The sequence below is a fragment of the Chionomys nivalis genome, chromosome 3 (assembly GCF_950005125.1).
Source record: "Chionomys nivalis chromosome 3, mChiNiv1.1, whole genome shotgun sequence".
Classification (NCBI taxonomy): domain Eukaryota; kingdom Metazoa; phylum Chordata; class Mammalia; order Rodentia; family Cricetidae; genus Chionomys; species Chionomys nivalis.
In genome coordinates, this window is record NC_080088.1 from 86310104 (window position 1) to 86335520 (window position 25417).

General features: G+C 42.9%; 1 protein-coding gene across 1 annotated transcript; it reads left to right on the forward strand.

Annotated features, from left to right (window-relative positions):
- The first annotated feature begins 2347 nt into the window (after positions 1-2347).
- On the forward strand, positions 2348-23983 carry LOC130871117 (cytochrome P450 3A25-like). Its single transcript, XM_057764359.1, has 13 exons — positions 2348-2418; positions 3100-3193; positions 5738-5790; positions 6626-6725; positions 10324-10437; positions 10886-10974; positions 11190-11341; positions 13997-14124; positions 14235-14301; positions 16355-16515; positions 18852-19078; positions 21295-21457; positions 23889-23983. Exons 1-13 carry the CDS (start codon positions 2348-2350, stop codon positions 23961-23963), a joined length of 1494 nt encoding a protein of 497 aa, XP_057620342.1. The 3' UTR covers positions 23964-23983.
- The last annotated feature ends 1434 nt before the right edge of the window (positions 23984-25417 follow it).

A 25417-nucleotide genomic window follows, 5' to 3' on the forward strand; every position in this document is an offset into this window, starting at 1 on the left:
TAGAGAGAAAATTGATCAGTTCTGCAGGGAGGAACAAAGTACTCCAAAGTAGGATGTCTTAGTCAGGGTTACTATGCTATGATGGAACACCATGACCATGCAGAAACTATAGAGGGGTGCTTCTTACTGGCTTATTCCCCATGGCTTGCTCAGCTTGCTTTCTTGCCCAGGTGTGGTCTTATCCACAACAGTCTGGACCCTCCTCCATCAATCACTAATTAAGAAAATGCCCAACCGGCTTACCTACAGCCCCATTTCATGGAGCCATTTTCTCAGTTGAGACTCCCTTCTCTACAATGATTCTAGCTTCTGTCTGATGTGGGATTTGCTCTGTATGCTGTGAATACCATTGGTTAATAAAGAAGTTGTTTTGGGGGCTGGAGAGATGGCTCAGAGGTTAAGCGACCGGCTGTTCTTCCACAGGTCGTGAGTTCAATTCTCAGCAACCACATGGTGGGTCACAACCGTCTGTAATGAGATCTGGTGCCCTCTTCTGGTGTGTCAGCATACATGGAGGCAGAATGTTGTATACATAATAAATAAATCTTTTTTAAAAAAAAGAAGTTGTTTTGAGCCTGTGATAGGGTAGAGCAGAGCTAGGAAAACTAGATTGAATGCTAGGAGAAAGAAGGAAGCAAAGTGAAAGATGAGGGAGCCAGATGGAACTTTACCTGATAAGCCACAGTCATGTGGTGATACACAGATTAATAGAAATGGGTTAAATTAAGATGTAAGAGTTAGCCAATAAGAAGCTAGAGCTAATGGGTCAAGCAGCGATTTAATTAATACAGTTTCTGTGTGGTTATTTCCGGAGTCTGGGTAGCCAGGAAATGAACAAGCGGCCTCCTACTACAAATGGCTCTCTACTATATAGTGGTTGACCAAATCCATGTAAAACCTGAGAAAGCTTGGAAAGGAACTCTAGACACAGAAAAACAAAGTTTAGCTGCATTTTTCTTTCTGGCTGGTGGTGTGCTACAGCTACCTTAAGAGAAGTTGTCCTGATTCAGTGGTAGCAGAAAAAAAGCTGTGTGGTTTTAAAATGGCAGCTTTCTGGGCCATGCTGCCAGCGCGAACTCTGGCTCTTTCAGGAGGTCAAGCATTTAAATGGGGTTTGTGAGCAGAGTGCCACAACTTGCTTAATGGTGACAGACCCACTCTGTGCTTGAAAATGGGGCACATGTCAGGGAAAACTAAACTGAATGCTGGGACAAAGAAGGCAGAGTCGAGGAGAAACCATGGAGCCACTTCCAGAGACACATATGTTGGAACTTTGCCAGTAGGCCACAACCTTCATGGTAAAATATAAAATACTGGAAATAGGTTAATACTAGATGTAATAAAAGCTAGCTAGCAATACACTTAAGTGATTGGCCAAGCAGTGATTTAAATAATAGTTTCTGTGTGATTATTTTGGGAGTCTGGGAAGCTGGGAAAACAAACAAGTGTCTTCCTGCTACACATGTCAAGTTGACGTTACTAGCTAGCACACAGGGTGAGTCTCTTGTTGGGTGTGACGGGTGAGAAATCACTCTACCAGGCTCATTTTTTTTTTCTGAGTTGTGTTTGGATGAATAATTTCTAGTCCTAAACAGCACAGAGGAGCCTTATAGGAAAAAGAATTTGGGGGCTATGGAAAAGACTCTGAAAAGTTGCTGGGAAAGGGACCCAAGTTAAAATTTCTAGTACCCATGTATTCACTGGGCTGGTGGCAAATGTCTACAACCTTAGAAATGGGAGGAAGGGTATGTGTTAGAAAAAGGTGGTTCCCAGGGCCTGGCTTCCTAGCCAGTCTAGCTGAAGTGGCAAGCTCTGGGTTCAGTAATAGATCCTGTATTGAAAAATAAGGTGGAAATAACAGAGGGCAACACCCAGTGTCGACTTCCGCGTACACTGTACACACACACACACACACACACACACACAAACACACATGAACTTGCACTGGTAAAGGTGTAGATGTGATTTATCGGTATGTTTAAACGAGTTTTGGAATGAGAATGGGCATGAAAGATATCTGTAAACTAGAAGAAATGGAATGTCAATGGATCTATTTGAGTTTCTAAAAGAACAAATATTCACCTCGAATATGCACTCAAAAGAGGTCAGAGCAGGATTCTACATGAACTTTTAACAGCTGTCACTGAAAAGGTCATCTCAGTTCTCCGAGTTCAGGCAGTGCAAGGGAGGACTTTCTCCTGGCTGCCTGGCTGACACAGCCTCCTTTCCTAGCACATAAATACCGCAGACTGGCCTCAAGGATCTCAGCTGGGCACAGCAGGGAAGTGCTGCAAGACTCTCTGCTGGGAAGGAAACTTGGAGCCAGAACTGCTGAAGAAAAGCTGAGATGGAGCCGATCTCCAACTTTTCCACAGAAACCTGGGTGCTGCTGGCTACCAGCCTGGTGCTCATCTACATGTGAGTAGCTGCCCAAGCTTCTCCCTATCTGTAACTGGAGTTGGGGTGACATCCAGGCCCCCCTTTCCTTTCCCTGTTGGAACACCCGAAGAGAACATGGAGATGTTGCAATCAACACTTAGGTAGTGCATTTGCTACTGACATTATTGTCGATCCTTTGAGCTCCCGGCTTTATGGTTCCCTCCCACACTCAGAGGGTTTTGACAAGACTTGCTCCTGGGAAGATGCAGCCGACTCTCAGTCTGCACCTAGACTAATCAACATCAAATCAGAGAACTCATAAACACGTGGCCACCATAACCCTTCTGAGTTTTAGGAGTGGCAAGATCACGGAAGGTGCTTAAACTTTTTCTCACTATCCTTGCCTCCTGGCTTTTCTTAGCATGGAGTGAGGTGCGTAGGGTTGAGGGTTGTCCCCTGTGCATACGTATGCCTATTGTTTTTTCTCATCCCCTAACGTACTTTTCACAAATTCCTACTATATATCCTACCGGAACCCTCACCTAAAACACCCTTCCCTCTGGATAACTCAAGTTCATTTTGCCTAGCAGTATCCAGAACCATTTCCCACTCAGTGCCCATTTTTACAGCAGAGGACAGGTAGCACGGGTCCTGAGGGAAAATCTCAGTTGCTGGTTGGACCACGCTGAAATGTTCCTGGCATTTTCTTTTACTTTACAGATATGGGACCTATTCTCATGGGTTTTTTAAGAAGCTTGGCATTCCTGGACCCAAACCTCTTCCTTTTCTGGGCACCATTTTGGGCTACCGAAATGTGAGTATACTTATGGATGCAACTTCGTAAGCATCTGCTTATGGGTCACTTCTATAGATGCAAACGCCAGTCCTCGGGATGAAGTTTAAGGGTGTTAGACCACCGAAACTGTGTGTCCTACCAGGAGCGTGCTTGGGCTTAACTTTAGGACTTGTTGACATCCCTTTAAAGGTTGCTTTTGTTAGGAAACACAATGGCTGCAGACACGTTAAAGCCCAGCGATCAGGACTTCACCCTCAGGTTGTAAGGAGCAGCAGAAGTCTGGGGTTTTCCTCAGTGGAGCCTCCAGGAAGGCACACGTTCCTAAGCCAGCACTCATGGGAAACCATACCTGATCACGGTAGCGCTGTGCCAGCATGTGTGCACTAGACTAGACTTCACACCCGACTCTGGAGCAGCATTTGTTTTCTTCCTGCTGGCCAGCTCTGCAGCATCCGTGGATCAGGTTGTCTGTGTATTGACTACAGGGAACTCCCCCTTACCAGAAACCTCTCAGGGACTGCTAAGTCCCCTGCGGTTACTTCAACGGCTCCACGAAGCTTTAGTACCCAGGCCATCTTTGAGAGTTCGACAGAATAACGGTTTTCTGTGTTGGTTCTTTTCCTCCAAGGCAGCACCCTGAGGGCCAGTGTGAGCAGAATGCGGCTGGGCAGTGACTGAGACAAGGTGGTGCTTGTTTCTCGCCCTCAGACACACAGGGCAAATGAATTTTTACTTTTCTAAGTGGAGGCAAAGTCCTTTATAGAAAGGATGGTTTTACCAAATCTCTAGAGCTCTTGAAAATGCACCATAAATGCCACACGGCTCATTAACATTGCCTGATTCATTGTGACTTGCTTGGTTAGTAGAGGCTGGCACCTGTCTAGCAGATAACGAACTCAGGCGCTGAAGGCCATCAGCAGAGCCTCAAGCAGGCTGCTCTCTGCTAGAATTTCCTTCCCCAAAGACTGCAGTTGCCTATCAGAGTCCAAGTTTCAGAGTTAGATGCCTACTGCAGACCTGAGGTCTAGATGAGACCACCATTGCCTCGTGGCTGCCTAGGAAACCCTCGAAAGGGGGACAGTTTTCATAATCGTCCCAGCACATTTCCCTTCCTGAACCTTCTTTTGCATTAAGTCATGGCTTTAACGACAGGAAGAACATTTCCTTTTCTCACCTTTGCATCAAAAACTCAGAGCTAGTGTTCCCTTTGCTCTGTCCTGCTGTAGAAAGGGGCCTCTCATTGATTCTCACATTCCGTCACGATTTTCCCATCGTATCCACTCACCCTCTCACTTTCTCTCTCTTTTCATCGCTTATTTTTTGATTTCCCTTGTTGTTTTCTCAATTTTCCTTAGTTCTCTGAGAATTTCATGCAGTGCCTTCTGATCAGATTCACTCCCTACCCCAAGATCCCCTCGGGCCACCCCTCCTTCCCTGCCCATCCAGTCTGTATTCGCTTTTTGTAACCCATGAAGTCCAATTTGTGCTGCCTATATACTAGAAGTTGTGTGGCCATGCACAGGATCGTGGTTGGTCTATCAAGAGCCACACCCTTAAGAAAAACTAACTAGTCTCCTCCAAGCCGTGGCCAATTGCCAACCGCTCCTCAGGTAGGAGTGGGACTTCATGCCCTTCTCTCCTTTCCATGCTAGTGGTTTGTCTGGTTTGTTCTTGCTCAGGTCCTGTGCATGCTTTCACAAGCACTGTGAGTTCCTATGTGCAACTGCCTTGTTGTGTCCGTGGAAACACTTTGTTGCAACGTTTTCTGTCTCTGGCTCATGCAGTCTTTCTGCCCTTCTTTTACAATGATCCCTGTGCCTAGGGAAGGGGAATTGTTATACAGATGAGATGGCCCATTTAGTGCAGTTTCTTATTCTCTGCACCTTGACCAGTTGTGGCTCTTTTCGTTTCGGCTCCTCTAGATGTTGAGATGAGGTCTCAACATGCAACCCATCCTGGCCTCAACTTGTCCATCTTCTTGCTTTTTCCTGAGGGCTAGGATTACAGGTGTGTGCCACCAAGTCTGGCTTCGCTCTGTCACTTTCATACTAATAAAACAAGTGGGATAACCCTGAACGAGGAGACAGAACAGTCTATACCCTGGGAGGCTTATACACATTCCCTTACTTTGGATACTAATAAAACAAGTGAGGTAACACTGAACTGGGAGACAGAAGAGTCTAGACCCTGGGAGTTTTATACACATTCCCTTACTTTGGAATCTTGAGGAACAGCTCAAAGTGGTCTAGAATTTCAAAGACAACTTAAACACATACACACACACCCCTCAGATGAGACGCTGCTTGGTATCCATAAGTAAGGGCAGTTCTTTCAATAGATCCAACACTGAGAAAATCCAAAAACAGCCTTAAACTCTCCATTCCAGACACCACTTCTAGCCTCCCCTATTCCCTTCAGGTGTCTCCAATAAGAACTTGCCTCTAATCACCAGTGAGGGACAGGAAGCCTGATTTCACAGAAATTGAGTCATTTGCACCCCAGTTAGAGAAAGATCCATTGTATACAGGCTAATAACGGATTTAACTTTATTTCTCTCCTCAGGGTTTGTGGAAATTTGATATAGACTGCTATAAAAAGTATGGGAAAATATGGGGGTGAGTAGTCTGGAAACTTCCATTGGGTAGGCTTGTAGAATGAAGCACTCACTGCATGAGAACAAAGTCTGGAGGTTGCCCTGCCAGGGTCTAATATGTCACAGTTGTTAATTCGAACAGCATGAATTCCATTAGGGCTGTTGCCTACTAGGACATCCTCCAGACTGATGAACCAAGGGCTCCAAGACTCAATGTCCTTGCACCTAATGCTCAGAACCTTCTGATACGGGCTCAGAAATGCAAGATCATATCTATACCAATTCACTTTTAGTTAAACCCAGAACTCCTTTACATTAACTTAAAAGTAATGTATGCTTTTGAGAGACAGACTGGGAGATGTAAGTAAGCAAATTAGGAATTCATTTATATCTACTTTAAAAACATCTTTATCATAAAAAAAAATTAAATTTACTGGAAGTGTATATGGGTATTTGCTGTCTATTTAATTCTGCTGCCTTTGAAAAAGAGATCTCTGGGGGACAAACCCAGTGCCACACACTTGATAAACAAGGGCTCTACCACTGAGCCACACCTCCAACCCAGATGCTGACAAATTTAGACACCAAAGGATGGTATTGGCAATAACCATGTACATTTGCCTAGCCATTTCGTCCTAAGTGTCTCTTCCCTGCTTTAGCCACGCTACCCTTCATTTCACGTGCCCCCCAGTGGCTTCTATGGTTAGAACTTTGAAGTTGGGCACATGTTGCTGTGCTATATATATAACTGGGGGTGTGGCCAGTGCAGCCTCAGGGGTGGAGTCTAGAGTCCCAGGTGTGCATCCAGGTGCAGAATCCGGCTTCTGAGGTTAAGTCCACCTCTTTTCCCACCTCAGGTTTTATGATGGTCGACAGCCTGTGCTGGCTATCACGGATCCAGAGATCATCAAAACAGTGCTGGTGAAAGAATGCTACTCTGTCTTCACAAACCGTCGGGTAGGTGTCCTTTTTAGAAAATAATGACTTACTTTCATTCAATTTTATTTTATTTATTTTCTTAAAGCTTTCGTCATAATCATTCAATTTTAATCTGGAAAGAATTACATAATCACGAGAAAGAGCCATCACCGTGCTCAGAAAAAGTCTTGGATTTTGTAAATGGTAATGTCTTGTATGAGTGTAAATATAATACATTCCAGCCAGTATACAAGATAAAGTCAGTATTGATATCACATTCTGAGTGGCATCCCCTCATCTGAGTGTGTGTATGAGTAGTGTGGACTGTCCCTCCACCGTGGACCTTCCTCTTGTAAACGTGTGGTAGTCACCATCAGAATCCTGTCTTTTCTTCTTGGCAATGTCTGATGCATTTTTATGGATGCTTTCAGGGTCACGTTTGAGAATATTTTGCTTAGCTTTCTTATTTTCTAATGGTAACTAATAATTTCATATTTTATGTTTACATCTATGGTCTATTTGCAATTTTTTTGGTATGAGATACAAAGGTCAGGTAAAGATTCCTGTTATACCATGCATGTTCACCTGTTCCAATACTATTTTGGGAGAGGTTGTTCCCGCCAAAGCTTATCAGTCCTATTACTTGTGTGGGATTTTTTCTCATCTATTTTCTTCAATCAATTGACCACAGTGTTTTCCCCTCTTTGGGGACCATTCCCTCTTGAAGAGTGTCATTGTGTGGATTAATTCCTCCTTTTTTTAAAAAAAAGAATTGTGTGGTTGTTTCTCAGACCTTTGCTTTTCTATCTTAATTATGAATATTTTTGTCTCAATTTAAAAGCTCAGTGTGATTTTTGATAAAAATTTAAATAAATATAGGGGAAATATTTTTTTCTGGTTTTTTGAGATAGGGTTTCTCTGTAGCTTTGGAGCCTGTCCTGGAACTAGCTCTTGTAGATCAGGCTGTCCTTGAACTCACAAAGATCTGCCTGCCTCTGCCTCCCAAATGTTGGAATTAAAGATGTGTATCACCATCACCCAGCAAGGGGGAATATGTTTACTGTGCTCTGTCTTCTAATCCATTGCTACCATGGACCTCTCTGATTTTTGGTTTGCCTTTGCTTGCCACATTGACAATTTCAGGTTAAAGACTCAGAACATATTTTGTTACATTTATGCTTTAAGTATTTAATTTCTAGTTATTGCTATAACATCACTTTCTCAATATTTCTCCGCTTATCATCGCGATGATGTGCAAATGCATGAATTCTGAGTTGTCATTGCACCCTACAACTTCCCCAAACTCACTTCTTCCTTCCATACATTTGTTCTGTGTGCTGCTTGGTGCGCTCCCCATGGGCAATGGTGGTGCCTGAGAATCAGGACACTTCCACTCATGGCCTTGCAGGCTGTGTGTCCTCCACCGGCTTTTCTTACATCACTGCACTAGCTGGCATTTCGGACAGCACTGAGTGACAGTGGTAAGAGGAGACTTCGGGATTGCTCCTGGCTGGAGGGTCACGCATGCAGGCTTTCACATCAAGCGTGAAGCTGGCTGAGGCTTTGTATACATTTCTTCATGGAGTAGAAGTTTGGCTCGTTCCTTTCCTTCTGAGCTTCTAGCATAAAGGGGTTTAAAAAGCGTTCATTTTGGCACAAACTAGAGTTTTGGAAGAGAAGAAAATTCATAGCTAGGAAATAGAATTATCTTTCTTGTTTCCTTGTGCCCCTGTATATAAAATTCAAAGGATATCCCTGTGGGACTGGAAGGACGTCTCAGCAGTCAATCAAACCCATGTTGGCTGGTTCACAAGTGTCTAGAACTCCGGTCTCCTGCCACCTGAGGCTTTCTTCTGGCCTCGGTGAGCACTATACACACATAGTACACGGACATATATGTAGGCAGAACACCTATATGCATAAAAATAAAAATAATTTTTAGCCGGGCGGTGGTGTCTCACACCTTTAATCCCAGCACTCAGGAAGCAGAGGCAGTCAGATCTATGTGAGTTCGAGGCCAACCTGGTCTACAAGAGCTAGTTCCAGGACAGGCCCTAAAGCTACAGAGAAACCTTGTCTCAAAAAACAAAATAATAATAATAATAATTTTTTAAAAGCAAAAAAGATAAAAAGATTTCCATGTTATAGTTCTTTAAAATAACAGATAATTCCTTAATCTTTTTTATTATTGATAAGGTTTTTTTTTTTTTTTTTGCTTTTATATTTGTTTGGTTTTTTGGTTTGGTTGGTTGGATTTTGTTTTTCAAGACAGGGCTTCTCTGTGTAACAGTCCTGCCAGTCCTGGAACTCCCTTTATAGACCAGGCTGGTCTCAAACTTAGTGAGATCTGCTTGTCTCCCTCTCAAATCCTGGGATTAAAGTGCAGGACCACCACAGGCTTATTGCTTTTTAATTGTGTGTCTGTGGGGGCATATGCACATGGAAAAACTGTTGAAGTCCAGCTTCAGCCGTGTTAAGGTCCCAAAGACGGGGGGGGGGGGGGTCAGCGGGGAACTGAATGCACTTCTGAGGACTCAGCTGCTCTCTCTCTCTCCCAAACAGAGATCTTCTTTATCTATATAGCATAGTGACTACATAAAACATTTGGCAAACATCAGAGTCCTGGATCTCTTTTTCACTTCCCCATTAAACATCCCCGGTGGAAAAGCAAAGTACAGAACAGACTGCTGTACCTGAGGCAACATCCTTGGGCAGCAGCTGTCAAATCTGGAAGTTACCAATTTTTGGGGGTCTGTAAAGCGTAGGATCTTTTATTTTGCAATCTGTGTCTAGATTGGGTGTTCTTGCAGGTACAATATGTTAGACGGTCTGAAATTATTTGTATGTTAACGAAGTTACGTGTAGAATCATTTGACGTTTTCTAGAATGCAAACTTTACAAAATATCTCACAGTAAACCTTTAACTGCCTGATTATAGCATTTTCGTTGTTCTTTAGTTTTATAGTAGGGATCTCTTGTTTTCAATATGTTCCCAGGAAGGAAAGTTCTGGGACCTCATTTTTTCTTATTCCCTCTATATAAGCTCCAGTGTAGGGCAGTGGATATACTTGCGACAGCATGCATACAGAGCTGAGCAAGCAGTTTCTCAGAATCTATGCTATTGGTACCAAGGTCCTTGGGGCACAAGAAAAACTTCCTTCTCTGGCTCTCAGGCCAAGACCCTCTACCTTTAAAGTTTTCTCTTGGGAAGATGCATAGATTTCCCTAGGGGCTGCATAAGCAGAAAAGTCCCTTTATGTAAAACAATTGCTTCTAAAATCGAAGCAGAAGCCAGTACCTTGTTGACCACATTGCTCTTTGCCTCAGGACTCAAGAAGCCCCATGTGCCACAGCCTGCACCAAAGAACAGTTTTCCCCTGTGCAAGAAGGGTTTCCATTTAAGAAGAGACTTTGAAATAAAGACATGAAGCCATGCCCTGTAGATAGATGACATCCATATTTATGTAGGCTGTGAGGTGTCCTCAATAAAGATGTACTGAGAATAAGCAAGGGCCTGCCACTTAACAAGATCAGTAGATATTTGTTAGGCAAGTGATATTTGTTTGATATACTTTCTGTGGCTATGGACATATACATAATTTCAGCAAAGTAAGCTGTCTTTCAATTTGAACTCTAGAATTTTGGTCCGGCGGGTATTATGAAAAAGGCCATCACCATATCTGAAGATGAAGAATGGAAGAGACTTCGAACACTGCTATCTCCAACTTTCACCAGTGGAAAACTCAAGGAGGTGATGATGGAGAGGGAATTTACTTAGAAAATGAATCTGGGAACAGGTAGGAAAGAAGCCCATAGTTCCTTTCCAAGGGTCGGTCCTCTGAGATGGGCTTTTGACTTCATGCCGAGAGGACCCATTATAAAATTCACTGTAATCCAGGTGTGGTGGCACACACCTTTAACCCCAGCATTTGGGAGGCAGTGGTAGGAGGATCTCTGTGAGGTCAGCCTGGTCTACAGAGCGAGTTCCAGGACAGGCTCCAAAGCTACATAGAGAAACCCTGTCTCAAAAAGAAAAAAAAAAAGAAGAAAAGAAAAAAGAACAACCAACAAATAAATAAACACATAAATAAATAAAAATCACTGTAACATCCCGTTCATTGCTTTGTGACTGGGGATGACTTGTCTTTCTGGTACCCAAGTTTCTACATTTAGCTACACATGCTGTGCTTTGTGCTTAGATGTTCCCCATCATTGGACAGTATGGAGATACGCTGGTGAAAAACTTGAGACGAGAAGAAGAGAAAGGGAAGCCCATCACCATGAAAGAGTAAGTGGTGGTGCAGTTGATGGGACTGTAAGTACATTAATGTCCCCTCAACTCTAGGAAAAGGACATCCGCAAACCAACCACAGGTAAACATCCCATGTGTGAGTGTTATAGAAACCTCGGTTCTGAGTGTGTGGCTCCCTGCCTGGGTAGCTCAGAAGGAAGAGCTGCCTCAGATGCAGATGTTGATTCTCATCTCTCTCTCTCTCTACTCAGCATCCTTGGAGCTTATAGCATGGATGTGATCACTGGGACATCATTTGGAGTGAACGTCGATTCCCTCAACAACCCACAAGATCCCTTTGTGCAGAAAACCAAGAAGATCTTAACAAGTTTAGATTTCCTTAACCCACTTTTTCTCACTATATGTAAGTAGCCACTTCCTCTCTTTTATCTTCCTCCCTCACATACTTCCATCAAAATAGCATCATTCATCCTTACTGAGATACAATTCATATATAAAAATAATGTACCCGGGCTGGAGAGATGGCTCAGTAGTTAAGAGCATTGCCTGCTCTTCCAAAGGTCCTGAGTTCAATTCCCGGCAACCACATGGTGGCTCACAATCATCTGTAATGAGGTCTGGTGCCCTCTTCTGGCCTACATACAGACAGAATATTGTATACATAATAAATATTAAAAAAAAATAATGTACCCATTTACAATGTGTAATTCAATTTTTGCAATGTGTATTCATTGCCATTGTCAAACCAGGGAAGATTTTATCCAAGAAAACCTGCAGCTTTCCGTTCCTCCCTGCAATTAAAACACCAGTTCACTGCTCCTGTAGATCTGCTATTCCTGGTATGCCACAAAAATACATTATAAATATGTCATAGAATGCACAGAATTTCGTGACTAGCTTCTTTCATTTAACATAATATATTCAACAGAATCATTTGTTGCTACTCCCATGTTCTGTAGACAAATCAAATTCTGTACCATATGACGGTCATTCCAGTTATTTTCAGATTCAGGGTATTGCAAATAAACTCTTATGGACATTGGCATCTGAGTTTATGATTGAACATTTTTTCATGTTTTCTTGGTAGGCACTTGGGGTGAAATTTGCAAATGACATAGGAATTCTGTGTTTGACTGGTTGAGCAACTGAGAAGTTTTTTCTTTGGTAGATGGATTTTATGTTCTGGTTAGGAGCTCATGAGGACCCCCATTCGACACTTTGGGTTGTTGTTGTTGTTGTTGTTTCATGATGGTCATCCCAGCCCCCTAGTGGACATTCAATAGTGTAACACCAGGAGAGCTGGGTTGTGCTTTCTCCAAGTGGTACTCACACTCTCCCACTTGGGAGACATTCTTGTCCTTAGATAAACATTTGTTCAACCTTTGCTCCTGTATAGCTGAATGGTTTACGTGCTTGCAAGTGAGCTGTAAGACTCGCATGTGTATCATGAATAACAGTCATTTTCCAGATATGTAATTGACATATTTTCTCTATTTTTAGATGTCTTTTAATGTTCTTTTTTTTTTTTTTTTTTCGAGACAGGGTTTCTCCGTAGCTTTTTGGTTCCTGTCCTGGAACTAGCTCTTCTAGACCAGGCTGGCCTCAAACTCACAGAGATCCGCCTGCCTCTGCCTCCCGAGTGCTGGGATTAAAGGTGTGCGCCACCACCGCCCGGCTTCTTTTAATGTTCTTAATAGGATCCTTTGAAGTAGACATTTAAAATTTTTATGATGTACAATTTTATGATGTGCTGTGATTTAATCTCTAAAGCACAAGGTCAGAGCTGAGATTATGAACATTTAACCCTTCCCTCCAGTTTCATCTTAATTGGGCAGCATATTCCTGAAACTTTTTTTTCCTCTGGATACAAGTTCATGGTTGTCCTGAAACTTGCTATATAGAACAGGCTGGCCATTGTCTCACAGAGATCCACCTGCCTCTACCTCCAGACTGCTGGGATTAAAGGCATGTGCTCACCATGCCAATCTTAGACCTTTATCTTTGGCCCACTTTTAGTTAAATTGTATGCACTGTTATCAAATGTATTCCTTTCTTGCAAAGAGGTACAAAGAAGTAAAGGCTGGAAGGTGAAGAGGAATATCATCTTCAGGACACAAAGCTATCACACGCTCGAACTCAAAGCAGTTCCACAAGATCAAGTCAACCAATACTCCTTCCCTAGATGCTCTCTAGGTCCCACCCCTTTCTGAGAACTTTTGGCAGTTGATAGCTGCTAGGGAAGAGAGAATCATTCTTCTTTGTTGGTGTGGCCACTGGTCAGTTTCCCATGCTTCAGTGGATGGCCCCACGCCCATGCACATGAGAGCAACACCTAAGAGTTTTATTAAATAACAACCTAAAGTTGTGAAAGGGATGTCTGAGGGGATCCTGGAGAAGCTGCAGAGAGACTATAGGAAGTGGGGTGAATATGTTGGTTCATTGAATGTAACAAATATTTCTTCCTACATTAAGTATTTTTTTAAATTTTGTTTTATTTTTAATTATGTGTGCATATGTGTATGTAGACACGTGAGTGCCATGCCTCTAGAGTCCAGTAGAGGGAGGTGGGCTTGCAGTTATGAGCCATTCAGAGTCAAGTACTGGGAACTGACTTGTGTCTCGTGTAAGCAGCAAATGCTCTCCACCATTTGAGTATTTCTCCAGCCCATATCTTGAGTGGTATACATTTTGATGTATTATAAACACAACTATTGTTAACATCACTTTGGTACCTTCCTTTGAGTTGAATAAAAATACAAGTGGACCCTGGAGCTTAGCAGAAGGTGTATTTGATTTCTAATAAGTGAATAAGAATTCAGTGCAGGGGCTGGAGAGATGGCTCAGTGGTTAAGAGCATTGCCTGCTCTTCCAAAGGTCCTGAGTGCAATTCCCGGGAACCACATGGTGGCTCACAACCATCTGTAATGAGGTCTGGTGCCCTCTTCTGGCATGCAGACATACACACAGACAGAATATTGTATAAATAAAAAATAAATAAAATATTAAAAAAAAGAATTCAGTGCAGATTTTCGTTGCACTTTCTCTTTTTTCTCTGTAGTTATGCTTCCATTCCTTACTCCAGTTTATGAGATGCTAAGTATCTCTATTTTTCCAAACCGGTTAATGGACTTTTTCTACGAATTTGTAAAAAAGATGAAGCAAAATCACCTTGATTCAAATCAGAAGGTAAAATGTGGTTACTCTCAGAATGCTCATGGTTTGATCATGTGTCAGGCTGTGAACATGTCATCTGTGCCCTTTCTCTAAATGTCCATCATTGACTTTTCTGTCTCCAGACCCGAGTGGATTTTCTTCACCTGATGATAAACACTCAGAACTCCAAAGGCAAAGAGTCCCAGAAAGGTAACCCATGATGGTTCATGGCGCGTGGATCAAAAAGCCGAGAGGAAAGAGGGTGTCAGGACATATGCATGGGGGGAGCGGTCAAGGATGGAAGCATTTCTGCCAAATTTCAGAAAGATGCGAACATGGATGGTATCTATGAAGCTCATGGGATCTTTCTAGAAGTAAACTGGTTAAATGTCCAAGAGTCTGTAGGGCAGCCACAGAGAAGCATTTTGTGCCCAGAAGTCCTCAGTGGTGCAGGGTCATCTATCAGAGCAGAGTTTGATTCTCAGTCCCTTCCAACCCCACGGATTCTGGATCTCTGCCTGGGAATTTGCATCTGGGAGTGAGTGGTGGAATTGTGTTCAACAGCTTCATCTGCTCTGTATAAATAGTGTCTGAGAAACCATGTACCCTGCTCTTCTTCATCCTTCAGGCCCCCGGTTTATAACATAGTCCATGCTAGCTTTGTGACAAAAACTATTATTGTCGTGATATTTAGTTTGTATTTTGAACCAGGCGGTGGTGGCCCACACCTTTAATCTCAGCATGCGGGAGGCAGAAACAGGTGGATCTCTGTGAGTTTGAGGCCAGCCTGGTCTACAGAGCAAGTTCCAGGACAGGCTCCAAAGCTACAGAGAAACCCTGTCTAGAAAGCCCCCCCTCGAAAAAAATTGTATTTTCATAAATAAAGCTTGCCCGAAGATCAGAGTAAAACAGCCCCACTAGTCATCTTACAGACCAGGCATTGGTGACACACACCTTTAATATTAGTAGCCACACTAGTTTGCCATAGAAACCTGGCAGTTGTGGCGCATGTCTTTAATCCTAGCCCTAGAGAGGATTATAACACAGGAAGAGACAGCTTTCAGACACAGTCCCATTCTGAGATTCCTGAAGGCAGGATCATCATTTCAGACTGAGGTAGAGGTAAGAGCCAGTGGCTGGCTGTTTTGCTTTTCTGACTTTCAGGCTGAATGCCAATATCTGTCTCTGGGTTTTTATTAATTGTGCTACATATTACTATTATAGCTACAGAATGACTTTTAAACTCTCATATTTATTCCACATTTCTAGTTATTATCCAGCATAAGAAGAGTTTTCAAGCCTTACTTATTTGCTTTTTTAAATATATCAATCAGAAATATAGCCATTTGTTTTTAGCAGTGTGATCTTTTGCATCCCGTTACTTTCTTCTTGTGATTAGTTACTTTGCAATTCAAGTTGTCATGCATCATAGTCTTTTGGCCTCAGGAGGCCTTGCATTGTCTGTTCTTTAATTTCGAGTGCGAGGAGAGACTTTAATTTTAGAGTGTTTTCTGGTCGAAGCAGAGCTTGGGGGAAGGATACAGGAAGATTCCCTGTATACCTCTGCATACACTTCTCCACCACAGTGAAGCATCTGCAGGACGAACACTCTACCATTTCCTGCCTGTTTTTATTTTTCCATGAAGGAAAAATGATCTCACATTTACTAATAGTAAGTCATTTGTCCTAGTCTCTCGTGCTGTCACTGTGACAAATGCCTGACAAAACCCCTCAGGACAGGATTGTTCTGACCCACCATGGTGGGGAAGAGCTGGTGACAGCGGCAGGAGGCCGCTGGTCACATTGCGTTAGTAGTCAGGACGAGGAGAGCTGAACGCTGGTGCTTACCTCACACTCTTCTCTTTATTCAGTTGGGGACCCCAGGTCATGGAATGTCCCACCCACATTTAAGATGGGTCTGCTCACATCAGTGAAGATAATCCCACATGGTAATGTTCAGTCTCGTCTCCTAGGTGATCCTAGATCCTGCCAAGTTGTCAGTCAGTATGAACCACTGCATTTCTTTATAACTTTATGAGGACAGGCTGTGGTGGGTAGAGCTACACATTTGTGGTGGCGAGTCTGCTCTAACAGCACAGACAGGCCACACATGGGCACCAGAGTGGAATTCAGTCCCAGTGACTCTGGACCTCCTTTCTCTGTTCTTCCCTAGACAGCTGGGAGCGCCATTTGAATTTCTTCTCATCTCAACTGTGATGTTCTGCTTTGATCTTCCTTATCTACAATGTTCTTTTCCTTTTAGCCCTGTCTGATATGGAGATCACAGCCCAATCAGTTGTTTTCATTTTTGCTGGCTATGAAGCCACAAGCACATCCATTTCCTTCATTATGTATACACTGGCCACCCACCCTGATGTGCAGAAGAAACTTCAGGATGAGATTGACAGAGCTCTGCCCAATAAGGTGAGTGGATGGTACCCAGAGAGGGAGGGCAGAGGTAAGGATTAGCAAGAACATGTCTCATCACTTGCAATAAGAATTTTTACAGAGAGTCATACAATGGTTCTTCCATCCTTTTTAGCAAGCGTCTAAAAAAGAAACAAAGAAGGGACATAGGAGATGAATGCAAACCATAGAAATACGCAATCTTTAATACAGTGCTGGCTCTGATGTATCTTTATCTATTATGACAATAATATCAAGTACGACACACCCAGACCTGTGTGACACTTGAGAATAAGCACCAGTCTCTCAGGTATCTGGACAGTTATCTCTGCTGATGTCCTTGGGTGCAGCCCCCACTATCTATGGTGGTAAGGTGGCCTTCACTGGTCTCTGCAGGCTGGCCTGACACTCCTCTCAATGGCTCTCCTGTTCAGTGCAATAGCATGGCATTTATTGTGTGTGTCAACTAGGGGATTCTTTTCTCTCCTGCGGTTTTCAAAGTATATCAGAGGACTTGCTGTCTGAAGCCCTGACTACACTTAGTATCAATTTCATAAGTTCCTTGAGTGTCAGTGCCCTCTGCTGGCCATAGCTTGCATTACAGTTCGTGTGCTGGACAGGTTCTCTCAGGGAATCTCTAGGTCAAACCCTCTGAGGTGGCTATTATCTCAGCTGCAGCTGAATGGGAATGCAGCTAGATGTGCTCAAGAGGAGTGCCTGCCTTTGTGCTTTCAAGACCTCCTAAGTGTTGGTCATCTCATGAAGGGACACAGCTGTGGGTGTGTCAAGGATAGTAGTAGGACTTTATTATAGGGGCTCTAGAGCAGAGAGGGACCCACCTGCTGAGTTTGGGCTCAGAGCTGTCACACTCTACAATTATTCTCAGTATAGGAGACCTGTTCAGGACAATTGATGGGGGACACCTTTCTCTGAGCACTGTATTTCCTCAGCCTCCTGCCACATGTACTTTTAAGCTCCTAACATCTAACCCTCCCACTTTACAGTCTCTCAGGTAGTCACTTGCCCTAGGGCTGTGGCACATTAAGTTCAGCCTCCTCGTCTTGTGGTTGATGCCTATCCTCTGCCTCCCTGAGCAGTTCAGTTTCTAATGAAAGGTTCTCTATAAAGATGTCAACTGGCTTCTACCTTCTCAGTCATTCCCAGTGACACTGGAACTCCTCCTCACGGCTGCAGAAGTCAACCCCCATGTCACCTCACTCCTCACTGGTTCTGAAGTCTGTGGAGGCTGTGGGGGTGTCCTGGACGTAGGACCCCCCGCCCCTTTCACCTAGCCTCTTGGTTTTTTGGAGGGCCTTTGCCTTCCCCTCCCCTGGAACTGGGAACTGGGCAGCCAGCGCCATCTTCAGCTTGGTTTCTTTTCTATGAATCATCCATTTTTTCCACCATGCTTTTTTGATGTCCTACTGCCTTTGTTTTTCTGAAGCTCCTCCTCTCTCCTTGACATAGACTGTGTTTTGTTTCTTGTTTACTTGTTGTTCTGACTCTTCTCCACACACAGAGGCAGTTTCTAGTGTGCCATCTTCCCAGAAGTTTCTACTTCATTCAAACTTACTACTCTCACTACTCCCAAAGGAGGTAGTTAGCAGAAATTACCTAGTCTGAGAAGCTGGGGACACAGTTCAATCACACAATGCTATTTATGAGGACCCGAGCTTGATTTCCAGAATCCATGTGGGGGAAAAGTCGTAAGTGGAGCACTAAGGAGGCAGACAGTGTGAGCCTGTCTGCTCCTGGGGCCAGCCAACCCAGACTACTTGATGAGTTTCAGACTACTGAAAATGTTTCAAAATATGCGTAAAAAGTAAACTCCATGAGAAAAGACACCCAAGGTTGTTCTCTAGCTTCCACATACAGGCCAATGCACAGCAACTGTGCACATGCCATGAACATGCACACACATGCATATGCAAAACCAGAATAATCTAAAAAGCCTGATGTGAACCGAGTGGGGAGTTTGTTCCTTACAATAATGTTATTCTTTTGGTGTATACGGACAGTATATGGTGATGAGACAGTGACCTCAGTGGACTTTGTCTGACTGTAACAGTTATATTGGTCATATATGATCACATGATAAAGAAATCAAGAGCACAGCAATGCTGAGGATGAAGGAATCTGGACAAGGTAGTGTCCCAAATGGCTCCTATATTAAAAATTATACTTCACATCCTAATGGGCCGTAATCAGGACAAAGGTCATCATAGGTGCAGAATGATTTATTAAGGCTAAGCTAATCAAGGTTAGCCCTTGGAGTTTCTGATGTGTAAGAGCACTACAAACTGAGTTGAAGAGTGAGTCCAAACCTCATCTGCAAACATGTTTCCTCTTCCCAGGCACCTGTCACCTATGATGCCCTGATGGACATGGAGTACCTGGACATGGTAGTGAATGAAACTCTCAGATTGTACCCGGCTGCTAGCAGGCTAGAGAGGGTCTCTAAGAAGGATGTGGAAATCAATGGAGTGTTCATTCCCAAAGGGACTGTAGTTATGGTACCAACCTATCCTCTTCATCGGGATCCTGAGTACTGGCCAGAGCCTGAGGAGTTCCGCCCTGAAAGGTACAGAGACCTCAGGGAGGGGTCCCCACTAGGAACCAGGCGAACTAAACTATTATCATGTTGTTTACTGGAAATGGCATATACGGGATTTTGTATCCCTTTGTATCTTTCTGTCTTTTGGGAATCAGACCTTTTAACATTATAAAGTGAGCTTGGCATGGTGGCACACGCCTTTAATTCCAGAATTTAGGAGTCAGAGGCAGGCAGATCTCTGTGAGTTCATGGCCAGCCTGGTCTACAGAGTTCCAGGGCAGTCAGGAAAGCACGTCTCAAAAAACAAAAACAAGCAAAACAAACAAAACAAAACAAAAAAAGCCTTGCGGTGGTGACATGTGCCTTTAATTCCAGCACTTAGGAGGCAGAAGCAGGCAGATCTCTATGAGTTTGAGGTCAGTCTGGTCTACAGAGTGTGTTCCATGACAGCCAGGATTGTTTCATAGAAAAACTGTCTAAGAAAAAATAAAAAGAAAATGGGCTGGAGAGATGGCTCAGCAGTTAAGAGCACTGCCTGCTCTTCCAAAGGTCCTGAGTTCAATTCCCAGCGACCACATGGTGGCTCACAACCACCTGTAATGAGGTCTGGTGCCCTCTTCTGGCCTTCAGTCATACACACAGAATATTGTATACATAATAAACAAACAAATAAATATTTTAAAAAAAGAAAATTACAAAGTGACCGGGCAGTGGTGGTGGCGCACGCCTTTAATCTCAGCACTCGGGAGGCAGAGACAAGTGGATCTCTGTGAGTTGGAGGCCAGCCTGGTCTACAAGAGCTAGTTGCAGGCTAGGCTCCAAAGCTTCAGAGAAACCCTGTCTTGAAAAATGAAACAAAACAACAACAAAAAATGAAAATTACAAAGTGATAATTATTGATGTTGTAAAAACAGACCAGAAAAAGTATTCAAGGCCATTGAAGAGTCCCAATATGCTAACATTAATTCCATTAATAGTGAAATATGTCCTCAAGAATTTATTTGTAGGCATGTAAAGGGTTTGCAAAAGCTAGTATATTTTAGTTGTATTTTGAATCACTAATCACCTAAACACTAATCTGTTGTAGAATATTACTTTTAACGATGTAAAGATGTCTTATATTTGTTTGTGTTGCAGAATATTACTTTAACTGTGTAAAGGTGTGTTGCATTTGTTTATGCTACATTTGTTTAATGATGTAAAGAAGTGTTGCCTAAGGCCCCTGATTGGTCTAATAAAAAGCTGAATGGCCAACAGCTAGGCAGTAGAGGGAGAGGTGGTGCTGGCCTGCAGAGAGAATAAGTAGGAGGAATGTAGGTTGGGGGAGGGGAGGAGAGAAGAGAACGAGACGGAGACAACAGTCATGGAAGAAGCAGGAAAAGTAGGACATAGAGAATGAAAGAAAGGTGAAAAGTCCCAAGGCAAAACATAGATGAAGAGAAACAGGTTCTATTAAGTTATAAGAGCTAGTGGGGCAAGCATAGGCCAAGCATTCCCAACTAATAATAAGTCTGTGTCATGATTTGGGATCTGGTTGGCAACCCAAGGAAAGCCTGCTCCACTAACTTATGTACCACATCTTGTCAGATAGATAGATAGATAGATAGATAGATAGATAGATAGATAGATAGATAGATAGATCAATCGATCAATCTTACTTGGTGACTAGACAGTAGTTGGTGTTAAGTGATATCTAAACTAACACATGTAGGATTCTTTTTTTTATGTATTCTGTGCTGGTCCCTAAATTTACCATTGGCTTTAAGAACTTTCCCCATTATCTGTCTGATTAGAAATTGCCAACTTGAAGGTTGAGGCAGCAGCATACTTTTTGCTCTAATTCTGACTTGTCTTTCAGAATGGGAACATATACCCATCCCAGACAGAGTTTTGGTATTTAAAGATACACTTCCTCTAAAAGCATTCAACTCAGCTCAGTTCAACACCAAAGGCTCCTCTATTTTAAGGGACATGGAAAGATCATTAGTTTACAATATTATTTATTTTTTATGTGTATGGGTGTTTTCCTGCACATGTACCTGGTATCTGAGAAGGCTACAGGAGGGTGTCAGATGTGCTGGGAATCTAATCTAGGCCCTCTGGAGAAGCCCCTGACTCACAATTTTATACTGAGACATCCACAGCGAGGGCTCAGCTCCGATTGAGGCTGTGAGGACTCCAAACACAGAGCTCTTGGGGTCTTTATGTCGATAGCCTCGTTTTCATCCCTACTGTGTCTCCAGGTTCAGCAAGGAGAACAAGGGCAGCACTGATCCTTATGTGTACATGCCCTTTGGGAATGGACCCAGGAACTGCCTTGGCATGAGGTTTGCCCTCATCAGCATGAAACTGGCTGTCATCAGCGTCCTGCAGAACTTCACCCTCCAGCCTTGTGAAGAAACTCAGGTGAGGCAGATGCCTTGTACAGAATGAAGGATTTGAGTTAACAAGTGACCTATGAGCTTTAAGGTCCTTCCATTCTGGAGCTGTAAGTCTGTCTGGCTAGAGCACAGAGAAACCATTTAGAGTTCATGCAGATCAGAATGACTTAAGTATAGTGTCTTTGAAATCATGTCCAATTTTTTTTTAAATTTATTCATTATGTATATAGTGTTCTGCCTGAATATGTTCTTGCAGGCCAGAAGAGGGCACCAGATCTCATTACGGGTGCTTGTGAGCCACCATGTAGTCTCTGGGAATTGAACTCAGGACCCCTGGAAGAGTAGTCAGTGCTCTTAACCGCGTAGTCATCTCTCCAGTCCCTGAAACTATATCCAGTTTTAAATTGTGTGGCTAACTGGAAACGTGGAAACCATTGCACACACTCATAGCACGGAATGATAACCTTGCTGTGGTTTGTGAATGGTGGGCTTCTAGAGCTAAGTTCCCAGGAGTCAGGGGCTTCCCAGCATTGGCTATGCTTTTAACTTTGTAACTTTAAAAACTCACCGTGCCTAGTTGTCTCAGATACACAGAAACAATTTACCCAGAGCATACATTTAAGAGATCCATACTGGCTGCAGTGCACACTGATTTCAAGCACTATTATAGTATATAAAGAACATCTATGGGGCTGCAGAGATTGCTCAGTAGTTAAGAGCACTGGCTGCTCTTCCATAGGTCCTGAGTTCAATTCCCAGCAACCACATGGTGGCTCACAACTATCTGTAATGAGGTCTGGTGTCCTCTTCTGGCCTGCAGGCATACATGCAGACAGAATATTGTATACATAATAAATTTTTAAAAAATTAAAAAAAACAACAAAATTGTAAGAAAAATTTATAGCCTGATGGTGGCGGTGCACGTCTTTAATCCCAGCACTTGGGAGGCAGAGGCAGGCAGATCTCTGTGAGTTCGAGGCCTACTTGGTCTATAAGAGCTAGTTCTAGGACAGACTCCAAAGCTACAGAGAACCCTGTCTCGAAACCACCCCCCAAAATGTAAAAAAAAAAAAAAAATACATTTAGACAAGTTGAAATGTTGCCTCCTCCCCAAACTTAACACAATTGTCTTTTGTTCCAAATAAAGCAATGACTGATAAGGTCATTTCTAAGCTCATGTATGCAGCTCCTCCCTTCAGTTGTCTTTTCTTTCTGGGCCATTAGAAGAGAGGTAGTTATCACCTCATTTGGCCCCAAGGACAGCTGGGTAGCTAGCCTGTGTGTACAGTGGTTCAGAAAGATGGACAGAAAAAGACTTTAACCTAGAAAGCAGTCTCAATCTTCAGTCACCCATAAGCTGACATTCTTCAAATTCCTTGATTCCCTGGCTTCCATACCCTCTACCAAGACCAGATTACTCTGTTGGTGGCTTCCCTTCTCCCACTAAGATGGAAGAGACTTAGGCAAAAGGATTAGTGAAAACATTGACTAATGCAGTTCACTATTTACATTACCTAGGGGGCTAAGAGGAGGTGTTAGGATACAAGGCTCAATGCTCCCTGAAGTTCTTGCCCACCATTAAACTGAACAGACACAATTGGACTGAGAAGTTGAGTCGGGACCATAGAGGTAAAATCTGTTCAGGATTGCCTTCTAAGTGTCCACAAACGTAAGATTAATTTCATACTGCCTATAAAAACAGTCTTCCAGGGCTGGAGAGCTGGCTCAGTGGTTAAGAGCATTGCCTGCTCTTCCAGAGGTCCTGAGTTCAATTCCCAGCAACCACATGGTGGCTCCAAACCATCTGTAAAGAGATCTGGCGCCCTCCTCTGGCGTGTGGGTATAAATGGAGGCAGAAAGTTGTATACATAATAAATAAATAAATCTTTTTTTTTAATATTTATTTATTTATTATGTATACAATATTCTGTCTGTGTGTATGTCTGAAGGCCAGAAGAGGGCACCAGACCTCATTACAGATGGTTGTGAGCCACCATGTGGTTGCTGGGAATTGAACTCAGGACCTTTGGAAGAACAGGCAATGCTCTTAACCTCTGAGCCATCTCTCCAGCCCCCATAAATAAATCTTTAAAAAAAAAAAAAAAGTCTTCCACACACTTAAAATGTCATCTAAAGTTTTAAAACTTTAGATTTTACTTTTCACTTAAATTTCGCATCAATGAAGAACACAAGTCAGCATGTTCCTCCCCTACAGGTTGTCTACACAATAATTACTCCAAAAAAAAAAAAATTACTCCAAAATGGCTTTATTGCAGGAACAGATAGACTGCATCACTACCCAATGCTAACAAAGATGTATATATAAAGAATTCACGACATATGAAGACAAAGGTGCTTTGCATATATAAAATACTACTGTCCTGAATGTGTTCTGCTTTTCTCTGTGATTCTTGGCTCATTCACTGCTTCTCAATGTGCTTCTTCAACCACCACAGATACCCCTGAAATTAAGCAAGAAAACACTTTTCCAACCAGAAAAACCTATCATCCTGAAAGTTGTGTCAAGATAAAATCACAAATGGAGCAAGAATTTCCCTCAAGATTTCTGCTGTTCTTCAAGGGGGCTGTGCCACCCAACATCAGAAAATCTAATTTGCCTGTGAATGAATCAACTTAATTTCCTTGATGATTAGGAGTTCAGAAGTTCATTGAGCATGCTCAGTGTTTGTGCTGGGTATCATATATTGTGTGATTTAAAGGAAATGAGAGATATAGAGATTTTTCTTTGATTCTAAGGGGACCATCCTCTTTGAGCTCTAGTTTGCTATCTGCATTCTGAGTGTAATAAGCATTTCTCTATAATCTTATCAATCATTTTTAATGAAATGGGAAGTACTGTGGTGATACTTGAAATAAATCTGTTTCAAATGTTGTTCATAATATTTTATATTACAAATAGAAATCATCTTTCCAAAATATGTGATGTCTTCCTATGCATCAATGGGGGCACTAAAACAGAGTTCATAACACTGAGAAACAGCATTTCTGATCATGGTCACTCCTTGCTTGGACCCAGTTTGGTCTCCATTTGACTTATCAGAGCTTCGTGATATTCACTTTGATCTAGCACAATGCTTGGAAATTTTATTTACAGCTTATTAATTTTCAAGATTTTTAAATATAACTAAAATGGGGGGGGGGCAGAGAGGTGGCTCAGTGGTTAAAAGCACTGACTGCTCTTCCAGGGGACCTAGGATCATGTCCCAGCACCCACGTGGCAGCTCCCAACCGTAACTCCAGTTCCATGGGATCTGATGCCCTCACACAGACATACATGTAGGCAAAACATCAAAGCATATAAAATTAAAAAAAGAAAAAGTTAAATTGGGGTGAAGTTTTTCTCACTAGTTTTGACTTATTTTTACCTGATGTTTATGCAGGGCAGAGATCATGTTTTCCTTTTGGAATCCATCTTGAGCTCCTCCCTGTCCTACAACAGTGGACATAAAATAAAAGTGGCCGACCGGTCATTGGACTGGGCAACAAAAACTCGTGTCCCAGCCTTATCCAGGATCAGAAGCGTCACTGGGTTCTTCCATTTTAGTTTTCAGCCTTCCATCCCTTCCTGAGTCATGGGGCACATGAAGGTGTCTATGTATTATAGTGGAAGAGCAAGTTATGGTAACTTCAAGTGAGATCCAGTAGTGCAGGGAGGGTGTCTACAAGGAGAGCAGAGTTGCCTGCCTCGCTGGGGGTCACCAAGAGGTGTCTTTACACAATCAACAAGTAGAATACAGAAAACCAAAGACGGGTAAAGAAAGCATCCATTATTGAGAACTCTCTACAGACCAGGCTGGCCTTTCACTCAGAGATTCACCTGCCTCTGCCTTGAAAGGGCTGGGATCTTAAGTTTCAGAAGCTTAGGTCATTATCTCAGGGAACATGGTGGCATGCAGGCAGACATGTGCTGGAGAAGAAGCTGAGTGCTACATCCTGATCCACAGGCAGCAGGCAAGGGGGTGGG